Here is a 12675-nt window from a genome sequence, read left to right as displayed (position 1 = left end):
AATAGGATGAAGCTTCAGGGCAGCTGATATCTGTTGCTGAGGAAGCCATAACACAGTGGCGAATGAAACATATTTAGATAGGAAGATTCACTTTCAATCAATGTTTTGGTACCATGGAAGGGGGGTGCATCTGGATGCACTGAACCAAATTGAATGCTATATAATATTGCTTCATGTCAGGGATGCTTAGGTTCCCCAGAAAATGTGTGCTTGTGTAAGGAAGAGCCTGGTTGAGATGGTAGTTGGAATGGTTTGGGACAGGTACAGGTTTTGCAGTCCTACATTCATCTTAATAGATACATGCAAACTATCCATGACATCAAAAGTGTGTTACATTTAGAAAGAACCAATTTAATAGTTTTAATAACTGATCATAGGTTTTGATTATGGATACTCCTAAATATTTCACTTTAAAAGATTGGCATTTGTAGCATAAGGACTTCGGCTGCAGAGATTGCTTCCGTGTTTTATGATTATTTCAAGTAGGCGTATGACTCTAGGTCCCACTATCCTTTGTCTCACCTATTGACGTATCTTGCTGCTTTCTCCATGCCCAGTTTGTGCTCGGGTAGTAGAGAGTTCTTGGACCGCTTACTGTGGAGGTTTATGATGCCATTTCCTCCTTTCCTAGTGGGTGGGCTCCAGGCATAGACGGAGTCCCTATTGAACTATATAAGAAACATCTGGGGTTCTTCTTTCCGGGGTCTGTTGGAAACATTTAAAAACCTGTATGACTTGGGCTCTGCGTCTCCGTCTGTGTCTGAAGCGCTTATAGTCCTGATTCAAAGTCGGGGACGGATCCCCTATTGCCTGACTCCTACAGACCCATATCTCTATTGACCACGGACATTAAAGTTTTGGCAAAGATTTTAGCCCTATGCCTCAATCAGGTTATCAGCAGGATTGTACACTCTGATCAATCTGGCTTCATGCCAGGTAAATCTTTGGCTATTAATCTGCATATAGTTTTTTGGCACCTGCAGTTGCGAGAGGTGGTGGTGTTAGACGCTGCCAGGCCCTTCGATTCCGTGAAGTGGAGGTACCTGTGTGCAGTGTTTGGACCAGTCTCTGTTCAGTGGGTGAGACTAGTTACTCCTGCCCTATGGCTAGAGTGTCTGTTTCTCATGGGTTTGCTTTGTATAAAAGCAGGATGTTAGTGTAGATGCACTGTAAGTTGAGGTCAATGTTTAGAGACTCTACGGTGAGACAATAATTCCCAAGTAATGAAGACGATTTAGGGTTACTAACCCTAATTGAGGCAGTCATTTTAGATGGCTAAATATATAATTGTTATCACCAAACTCATGTAAGAAAAACTATATACGAATAAATTAACAATTAATAGGCAGCAATTTGGTCTCTAATGTCATACCTATGTGGAGTAAGTAGGTGATGTTATATCAGTTTGTATATTATAACCAATAAGGGTCAGTAGATATTTATTGTAGCTGTGCACATCTAAGAGGCTCAATAAACAGAATATTAGTATGAATATATTATAAGTTGTACTGAATGGAGAGGAATGTAAAGTCAGCAATCAGGAAGAAGGTAATATAGTCACTCATTTTAGTGCTATTAATCTTAACAGTAAATTTGAATATCCGCACAACGCAACAGAACTCTCTAATGTCATATCCAGTTTGTGGATTAAAGAGAGCATGTTGGGTGGAATAATATCACTAATTAGTGGTACATCAGTGATGAGACTCACAAATGGTATGGACCAGTACCCATGTGAAAAAAGGATATGAGCGCAAATAACTTGATAAAAAATATAATGAAAAATATACAAATTATATCTGACAGGTTCAGTATGATTAGATTTTTAACAATAAATTATTACTTTTTCTTTCACTATTCTTTTACTTTGATGTATTTTGCACCAACTTTGGTATTTTGTTGAAGCCTCACTATTCATTTTTTGGTAATAACCCATAGGCTGGGTACACACTACAGGGTTTTCAGCCAATTATTGGGCCAATCACTCGATAAACGACTGTTCGGCTCGGTGTTGCATTAATGTGTACACTGCAACAACGAACGATTATCATTCCACATTGTATCGTTTCATTTGATTTTTAAACTGAACTAAAAATCTCATTCTGTAATGGAACAACCTCTTTCTAATCCTGCAGTGTGTATGCACTCACGGTCAGGATCTTCATAGAGTTCACAGACTCCCTAGGCGCAGATGATTTTAGTGATTATCAATGTAAGGGAGACAAATTCTAAATAAAAATATGTTTAGGTTCTGGCCAGAACAAGTTTTGTAGTAAAATGCATATAATCATACAGTGATAAGACATTTTTGCAAAGTGGTCCTATTACAGATAAACAACAACAATCAGAAGCCAGGTCAGGATTCAAAATAGTATGTTGCCAAAATGTTCCTTTCTAGCTTTAGTTTGCTAAAGATATAGTAAACAGTCACGGTGAATGCTTCAAATGTCCAAGTTATAATAATAAGACATATTTCCAATGTGGCTGGTATTTTGCAAACATCCGGTAAACAGAAGTGAAGTTGGTACCTTACGTGTAGCCGTTGCCGCGGATGTTGTCTTTGATTCTCTCTCAGATGTGTACCACTACCTCCCTTACATGCCAGGGTGCGCCGATTGCGGATAATCTTGGAGTCCTCAGCAGTGCTCGCAGTTGTTTGGGTATTACTGCGCATGCGTAGTGAAGTGAAACTTGTGAATGCAGCTGTAAGCTGCCGGCCGGTGCTGGACTTAGTTGCGATAACAGTTTGCACGCAATGATTGCTCTTCAGTCTGTTATCTATAGGGAACAGAGAATCCCCTTCCGCATTCCCTCCCTGTATGGCTGCAACATTTAGGGAGCGCAGTTGACCCATCACCATTTGTTAATGGGGGAATATTTACTAAACTGGTTTGAAAAAGTGGAAATGTTGCGTATAGCAACCAATCAGATTCTAGTTGTCATTTTGAAGAATGTCCTAAATAAATGAAAGCTAGAATCTGATTGGTTGCTATAGGCAACGTCTCTACTTTTTCAAACCCCGGGTTTAGTAAATATACCCCATGATCTTTTCAGCCAATCTTTATTACAGACGAAGAGCACAGATCTGAAGGTAAATCCTGTAAAACTTGTATAGTGTGTACACATTGGCATGCTGATCGGGACTTTATTTTTTCAGTCGTTTGTAAAATTGTTATAGATAACACGTTAGGGGAAAATTTCTGTAGTGTGTACCCAACCTAAGAGGTATTTGGTTTCTAAAATAATCTCCAGCTACTGGGTTGGATGAAACAGTTTATCAGCTATCCATGCTCTTGGAGTCAGTTCAGTTCTATTTGGATGTGAGATAGTAAGTCTTTGGGCTGAGATTTCAGGAGTATATTACCTAGTTCAAATTGGAAGACCTTATAACAAGAATGTTTATGACATTAGAATAAGTTACATGGGAAGGTGACTGACCGATGGGAACCTACCTTTAGGGTTAATTAATCAGTACTTTACAAACAAAAAGTTGATGAAGGTGGTGGTCTTAAAGTGGTTAGTAGGATGGACTTTGAAGTGCCCTTTTCATTTTTTTCACCATGCACGTTTCCAGCTGGTCTGGCAAAAATGGGATAACGCAACTAAAAAAAGCCCTAAGGTGGTAAAAAAATTATCACCTATTAAATGTACATTACTGATCCCTCTGCATACTGTGGCGCTGTGCTTTTATTCTCCATCTAGCCATATGTAATTGTCTGTAATCCGTATTATTGCAATAACCAGTAACAATTCTCTCTGTTAGAAATGTGCACATTTCTGCAATACTGGACCAGAAGAACTATGTTGAGGAACTTAATAGACAACTGAAGTAAGTTTGTGACTTAGAATTACTAAATGTCAGATATAAATAAACGTAAGGAACAACTTTTGGAGGAGTGGTAAACATTTGTACAACCGCTGCTAGTTATGCACACTTCCTCAATGTACACCTTTTAAGACATACCCTTATCAGTGTCAGCAATGATGGACTGGAGAGCAGAACATTCCAACTGCCACACAGTATGTTAATAGTGAACACAATTCTATTGACCAATATTTCATTGATCTGTTCATGAGCCTCATTTACTTCACACCCCTACCCCATCTACTGGACCTGCTGAACAGGTTAGGAGCAGCAGCCAGACTCCTCTACCCGCTGTCAGCACCCATGCTGCATTCCATACATGGGGAAGACATGCCTAGCTAGCAGGGGCTGCACTGTGACTTTCTCATTGCATGTTAGAGTTGTTTTCTTTTTGCTGCACTATACTGTATTATCCCCATTAAAAATAATGAGGCAGCCAACATTCATGAAACTATCAATTCAGTACGAGCCAGTGACATCCAAGCGCAGCCATGTTGTGGGCAAATCACACTAGTGTTATCTTTGATGCTGCATTTTCATGAATACTGGTTTAGGCCACAAAACAGATGTCTGCACTGTATGTAGGCAACAAGTGCAATGTGGCATTATATAAACTATATTGTTGTTTAAACAACACTTAAAGGTTATTCTACAAAATAATACTAACTTTGATTTTTTTCTGAGAATGGAATGAAATTTCTGCATTTCAGATTAACTTTTTCCATAATGACAATCTACAATATTTCCTAGTTCTCTTATGCAAGTGTGCAGAAACATTAGGATCTCTTACACCTATATATTAAAAATAAATATTTAAAAATAAAAATAAACCTTTTTTATAAATAGATATAATTTACTTTTTGAGACTGAGTAGGTTCTTCTTGTGTGAGCTGTAATGTAGTTAACTGACTGATGTCTGTCACTTTTATTTTATCAGGAAAATAAAGAGCTCTGGTAATTTGGGGTCTGACTTTTCTATAGATATATATATACAGGCAAGGGAAAATATAGCATAAGACTGATTATAAAGGGTATCAAGGGCTATGTGTGTGATATGTGACTAAGCTATAAATTGGACCTTTGTTACAAACAATGAGCTGATTTTGTACATGTTTGTTTGTACACCAACCTATTGCACAGTTCAAACTTAACTGGAATGACCAAAGCTTCTATCTGTAGAATGCAAGCGTGTACTATTATAACAGATGGTGAAATGTTATTCTTTGCTTGCTTGCAGTGGTACTGTTGGCAGTCTTCATACAAGAATTGATACACTGGAGAAGTCAAACACAAAACTTATTGAAGAGGTACTGTATTGAAAATCAATGGTGTGTGAAAATCCGATCTGTACAGAACTGGCCACAGGACTGCGATATCCTGGCCCATTATCTGACAATTGCCCAAAATTGCAGTGATGTCCCCAAAAAGTCCATAATGCCAGATAATGATCTTAATGAAATTGACAGGGTGACCATTGGTCAGGGTGGAGAATGCAGTCCTCTTTTAACCACACTATCAGAGGTGATCCATTTGCTCTACTTGAGAGCTTAAAGACCGGATATCGTCCAGTTTTGCCACCCTGGTATTTAGCAAAATGGAATGATGATCTGATCACTCGGTGCCTGTGTTGCATACCATGCTGGGGCCATTAGAGGGCACCCTTAGATTCTGTGTATATGTATAGCTATATAAACACAGGAGATATTTCTTTACTAGATGGTTACGGATAAGAAGTTGTTTTTGTGAGGCAATTCTCAGAACTCCTTTTCGTTTTTTTTAAATCAATTGAATTCTAATTCTGACCTGCCCCAACCATTGCTGTAAATAGGGATTTCCTCCCCCATTGCTTGAAACTGTGAGCTTGAAGCACAGCTAGACTCAGTTGTCTACAATAGAGCTGGAGAAAAATGCTTTACTTACCTGCATTAAAGACGGATGGATGGATTTTGTCCAAATGTGTTGAAAACTCACAGAGAGATGTTGTTCCTGACTTTATATAATGGGTGGGTCTCCTCCGAGTGTCTCCAGACACTGATGTGTTTAATTGAATCTGCCCCATTGAGTACAAATGGATTAGGTGAAAGAAAAAACTTTAGTAAAACATACATAAACAATGCTGCTGAAGACTGCTCAATAATTCAGAATGCGTCCTAAAGGCCACAGTAATGGGCCTACGTACCAGTAGGTTTTAAATCAAAGGTCAAACTAGTTTACTGATGAATGACACGATTCTGTCACATTCTTTTGGTATCATCATTACCTTTATGTGGTGTTCTATAATCTATTCAATGAATATCTTGTTTAATATCAGCCTCAGTACATCAAACACCTGCCTTTATAGCGGTTATTTATAATGTAAAAATAAAACCACTTCTATAGCAGAATGTTATTGAGGCTATATATTACCGAGACATTTTTTTAAAAATCTGATGCATTCTTGTGATTTGTTTTTGTTTTGTAGTACTTAATGTAAGTGTTAATTGCTTGTTTGTATTTTAGTTAGCTATAGCTAAGAATAATATTATCAAACTCCAAGAAGAAAATCATCAGTTAAGGAATGAAAACGCCATGATTTTCTTGAGAGCTCATCAACATCTAGAGGTACAGACTTTTGTCTAAAGTCAATCCAAGTAACAAATCGGATTTTTATTTATTAGTTAAGTGTAGGTGGGCACTATATGGCTCTATTGAAAAAAATGGACTTCTAATCGGGCAAAATGCCTTTGTTGGCAGTAGGGCCAGGTAAACATCTTTAAAGTTTGACAAAAGGCAGCTCCATTATTAGGTTATTAATAGGAAAGTTACTCTGATTTGTATTGTAGCCCATCAGTAAGTTGAAACGTCTGGATCTGTTAGGTCTAATAATATTTTAAACACTTCAAGTACAAAGCTCAATAATGAGAAATGTCTACCAGTTGCTGACATTTAGGTGATAAGTTGAATTAAATTGTGTACCCTGTGTAAGGAACGTGGAAATGGAGAATGAGTGTGCCTTCACTTTTGTTGTCTTAGGAAATACAGACACCTGGGATCATATTATTACTATGCTGATGGAATGTTCTACACTTAAACACATCACAGCTATTACTAGAATGGAAAAACCATACTTTATTATTCTGATCTTTTATTTATATGGGGACACAGAGGGTCTGCAGCGCCGTACAGTGCAATAGAGAGAACAGAACCCGGCATACTGGGAAGTTCAAAAACAAAACAAAGTGCAATTGAATTGACATCTCAGCTGAGGACAGGTAGACTGGGCAGAGAGGAAGAGAGTTGGGGAGTGGACTAAAGTAGGATGGGGGCCTGGACCCAGGAGTTGGGTGTAACTAGAAGGACCAAAGCCAGTAATGGAGGGGAGTGAAGGAGACCGAGACAGGAGCCCAGAGTCCAGGTTGAGCAATGAAGCTGGGGTGCCGGAAGTGACAGGAGGAGGACACAAGTAATAGAGGGCCTTGCTCGTGGAAGCTTATAATCTAGGGGTCAGCTCTGTTGGGGAAACCATCATTCCACATTCCTAACCAAACCGTATTTCTTTACCATTTTAAATCTAATACAACTTTTTGGCTTTTTGCATGCTATAGAATAAATCGAGATATATCAGATGTTTTATAATTACATGGGTAGGAAACTATAGGTCATTCTCTCCCAGTAAAGATTTCATTGCAGAATTCAAGTACTTTGGTTTATGTTTCTGCTTAATAACTAAACTGTGTAACTGTAATTGTGATGTAGTTATGAAAAAGATGGTATTTTAAGTTATTTATAATAAATAAATAAAACTCGAGTAATGGCAACTACTCTTGAGCTGGGGGGGGGGGCACATGAATTTCTTGCCAGGTCTGGACTGTAACAATCCAGAAGACTTAATGATGATATTTAATCTAGGAAAATATATCTGTATATAAAATAATATAAATAAATGTATATGGTTTACACACAGGCAGCAAAGGCTGGCATTGAAGCTGAACAGATGTACAGACAACATTCAAGACACGGACTGAGTGAAATCTTTACTGATATATGTACTCATCATGAGGAACTGCAACTGAGACAGGTGGGTCTACGATAGCATAGGGTGACTCTTTTGTGGAGCCCAAAGTCTCACACTGCAGTACAAAATAAAGAAAAAAATAAAGGTGCTAATAGGTGAATTAATATAGTAGTATCAAGAAGCTGGTAAATCTAGACAATGGAAAAAAGCAGGGATATGATATATACTATATTATAGGAAGTATAAACCACTCTATTGTAGATACCAGTAGAAAAATAAAATACATATATTATCAAAAATAAATTATTCATACAAATCTATTATAAAAACACAGGATACCTCATATCATCTGTAATATCATAAGCATGAGAAAGAAAGTATATATATATATATATATATATATATATATATATATATATATATATATATATATATATATATATATATATATATATATATACATACACACACAATGTCCAGATATGTTATCATAAGTTCAGCACTGGTGTGATATGTAGCTCGGGGAAAGACTGAATAGTTCCTTTCACAAATTGAACGGGACAAATATTCATTTGTCTTAATTACACAAATGTGTAGATTATGGGTCCGAGTCATTAAGGAGAGTAAAGCAATAAAAAGGAGTGCGACAGGATGGACACTTATGCCACCCTGTCTGTTTGCTGCTGGGAACCGGCTGGGCTTACTTTGCCACCATTCCCTTTCGTTATCCCAAATGCGCTCTTTAACCGCAGTAGGAGGGGCTTACAAATGCTGCCACCACTGGACTCCTTACCGGTATCCAGAACCAGGTTTCTTCTGGGTAACTGACGCTGCTAGTGTACCCCGTTACTGGTGTACCTCGGCTGGTACCCCTGACCTCTTCATATGGAACAGGGTTGCTCTGGATGGACCCCCCCCTGGACTATCACAGTGGCCAGAGCTGCTGGGTAGCAGGCAGATCGGTGGTACCGGAAAGTTGGGTCCAAATCTTAGAACACCCGGGGACGGATTAGAGTTGGGTCTAATCTGTAGTTCACAGGGATAGAGAAGTTTCCAAGCTAGTCTTTGAAGCAAGTGATGTTTATTTGATCACCCTGGTTGAAGGTACCTGGGAGCAGGTCAGATGAAACAAGAAGAACAATTTTCAATACAAAACAGTGCTTTTTATACTGTTTTGGACACAGCCTCACAGGGTAAGCCAGCCCCCTGAGGTCTGAGCTATTTTAAGAATCGGGATGCAATTTGTTTACCAAAACATGGATTTACATGCAATGCAAAGCTAACAATATTTATACTTATCTGTGATATCCTAAAACTTGCTGTGATTTCCTGCATCTTGTTTTAGACACAGGGAATTTGACAGCAAGTCTAATTTAACCTTTTTGTGCCTTCAGGTGCTGGACCCTCACACATCAAAAGGTCTAATTGACATGAGATTAACATGGGTCCTTTCTTCAGACAGTTGCAGAATACACATTCCCAAAGCAAAGTTACAAAACCCCAAACAAATCATTTCCCTACCAAAATACACAAAAGACTTCCTCAACAAAGGCTTATTGCATCATGTATATACCTCAGAAGTAATACATTTCCTCTAGCAAAGTTAAAACAAAAAACTAATTTCTTCCCCATGTCTCATGTCCTTTACCAAAATACACACACTATCAAAAGTAAGTACATTTGCAATTATATAATTAAGCGCTATTTCCTTTAAAACAAATTTATACCATAAGTTATTTATAAGTGATCCAGTCACAAGGAGTAAATGTTTTCTGGGACAAACCGTGTTACAATACAAGGGGTGCAAATTAGTTTATTATTTTGCACATAAGTTAAATACTGGCTGTTTTTTCTAGCGCACAAATACGTGCGTTTTATTTTTGCATTGAAATTTAAAGTTGATCTACAACATGCTCTACCCCAACTATAAATCTGTCCCCACATTTTAAACTTACCTCCCTAGAATATTTCATCATTTATATTCCAACTTCACATATCACACCTGAATCTATTATTGAAGCACCTTACATATTTCATATATGTATAGTAGACAGTGTAAATGTGTATAGGGGCAAACTTCACACAGCAGTTGTACAGTAAAGTAAATTGAATGCATCTGCATCTACCTAATGACTACAAATGGTAATGTAGTAGCCCTTTCACTTTTTTTTTCCAAGTATTTCTTAACCATACTTACCAACTTTATTCTCCTTTATTCCGGGAGCCTGCGTAAGAGGTGGGCGTGGCTCCAAAATGATCGTCATTTTGGACCCGCCCCCCATGACGTAATGTCGCAAACGCGTCATTTGACAGTGGGGGCGGGGCCAAACGCAGCGATTCACCGGGAATCGCGTCATTTGGGACCTAATTCTGCCCACTTCACTAGAAAGTAGGCACTTCCTAGTGAAGTGGGCAGATCAGGGAGATTGCCACACTCTCCTGGGAGTCCGTGAGACTCTCGCAAAATGCGGGGGTCTCCCGGACATTACGGGAGAGTTGGCAAGTATGTTTTTAACTAGCAGAGATCACAAATATGTTATTGCCCATCCTTACTGCAAAAAAAAGCCTGTGTTGGTTATACGACCCTATGAACCTGGCTGTTTCTCACCATTACAGGACTCAGACACTGATCTTGTGAAAATAAGGGTGCAGCATGAAATTGAACTTGCAGTAAAGCTGTTGGAGAAAGACATCCATGAAAAGCAGGACGCTCTCATTAGTCTCAAGGAGCAACTAGAAGAAGTAAAGGCGATAAACTATGCTATGTATCAGAAGATGCAGGTATGGAGATCAGAATCTGAGCTCTCATTTGCTCCTTTCTTCCCTATACACTATATTTGCACTTGGCTGGCAGCCACAACAGCTATTAGCATTTTAGCACTTAAAAGGAACCTTAAAGTAAACTTGCACCTTTAGTGCTATAGAGAAGCACAGATATAAGAGCAGCTATTGTCCTTCTGTACAAAAGCTGCAGTCCGATAAATTTCTGTCCCAGACGTCTGGCACAAATACTTATCCTTACCTTCCTGACAACCCTACTTTTGAGTATAATAAAATAATTGACGCAATATTACAGAGGAGTGTTGCTAATGGACTAACAAATATATATGGTTGTTTGCATAATATTGTATTTTATGTTTGCAAATCATTTCATTGTCCGTTAGTGGATTTTAAGTTAATAAGTGGACATATTTAAACTATACTTGTCCAATAGCAGCAGCAACATTTAAAAAGAGTACATCCCAATACATACGTGCATGGTTTGTGAAAACCAGACCTTTTCCCAGTAAAAACCCTTCCAGCAAAAGATTTACAAATATATTTGCAAGCAATAAACAGTAACCATGTTTTATGGCTCAGATAAAATAAAGGAAGCTATGAAGGTGGGATCTAAATGACACATTACAGTGATCAGCCCAATTTTGGTAAACTATTCTTGGCGCCCAGTATAGAACTTCATCAGTATAGTTGATGAATATGGGCATGAATGTTTCATCTGTGTGAGGCTTTCATTTTAGTTATTGCTTCCTCTTATTCACTTCATATATAGAGTTCAGTCGAAGATGGCAAAGAAAGAGGTGTAAATGACAGACTGGATGGGAAGTCTAATCAAATGAAACCACAGGAGCAGAGGTAAGAGATGTATTATAATTTTAATCTATTATCTTTTATTTATAAAGCACCATCATATTCCACAGCACTGCAAAGTTTGGAAATAGGTAGCAACAGAAACAGAAGGTGAGCGTGCATGCCAGCTATATATGATATTAATGTTTTGTTCAATTAACATTTTCTGACTGACAAGCATATAAAAAACTCCCAATATATCAGTCTCATCATCTGTCCCACAAATATGTTTAGTCCTTTATCATTTCATCTGTGTTCTCTCAAAAGAGCTTGGGGATTTTCTGAGACCCATACAGCAAGCAGTCTAATGTTTAAAAGAAAGTAAGATTGTCCAAATCATGAATGTAGCTTCAGAGAAAGAAATAAACATTTCATTGAATGTGACAGTCACACAGCCTAGGTGACACATCTGTATTGATATTTTATGTTGGGAGGAAAGGGTTACTGTAAGATCAAGGTTACACTTTTGATAGTGCTTGTCACTTGTTTGTATGCAGCCACAGAGCTTTAAGCTAACTCATACTTGCCAGCTTTTTACTCTTTTCTGTCCCGGGAGATCACGGAGGGGAGGTTAAGTGTAAGGACGGAGGGGGTGGGGCATGGCAAATTGCATCATTTTGTACCGCGCCAAATTGATGCAAAAACGCCAAATTGGTGCAGGGAAGAAGACCAAAATGATGCGATTAACCGCAGACTTCACTAGCAACTGGGCAGGATGCAGGAGAATGGCCTGCCCTCCCAGGAGACCTACCTGGTATTTGGGAGTCTCCTGGACATTGCGGGAGAGCATGAGCTAACTATTGCTCTGTAAAGCTAAACAACATGTTACATTGTAACTCTTGTTAATTTATAAACCTACTTTTTTTACATATTCTCTACAGGTATTTTTTTTTTTCTAGGGAGAGAGGGGGCTACAGGAGAAAAAACAAAATAGGAGTTACACGGTCAGGGGCAGGCAGGGTTGGGGGTCAAGGGGACAAAGGCCCTGGGTCGGTCCCATAGTGGGCTACCTTGGGCTGGGTAACCGGGGTACCTGCATTTATTTTCTTTTCAAATGTTCCTAATAGGCTGCTGAGATGAAAACAACTTGCTCCCCAAGCTAAAATTTGCCAGCTCTCCCCTGGACACTGTCAAATTAATAACTGTGTTGACAAGTGTAATGCAAGAGACAAATACACAGGTACTTTAC

General features: G+C 38.5%; 1 protein-coding gene across 2 annotated transcripts in view; it reads left to right on the top strand.

Moving 5' to 3' along the window:
- The window catches only part of RUFY2 (RUN and FYVE domain containing 2), a 43872-nt gene that overhangs the window by 16682 nt on the left and 14515 nt on the right, over positions 1-12675 (top strand). For both annotated transcript variants that reach the window (XM_075216467.1, XM_075216466.1), the window contains exons 8-13: positions 3764-3829; positions 5103-5172; positions 6365-6466; positions 7809-7922; positions 10476-10640; positions 11410-11492. In XM_075216467.1, coding sequence (XP_075072568.1) covers positions 3764-3829; positions 5103-5172; positions 6365-6466; positions 7809-7922; positions 10476-10640; positions 11410-11492 — 600 coding nt within the window. The remainder of the gene's footprint in view (positions 1-3763; positions 3830-5102; positions 5173-6364; positions 6467-7808; positions 7923-10475; positions 10641-11409; positions 11493-12675) is intronic.

Source organism: Mixophyes fleayi, chromosome 6, assembly GCF_038048845.1.
Source record: "Mixophyes fleayi isolate aMixFle1 chromosome 6, aMixFle1.hap1, whole genome shotgun sequence".
NCBI classification, from domain to species: Eukaryota; Metazoa; Chordata; class Amphibia; order Anura; family Limnodynastidae; genus Mixophyes; species Mixophyes fleayi.
The sequence above is the reverse complement of the archived record's forward strand: the minus strand, read 5'-3'. Positions and strand labels throughout refer to the sequence as shown.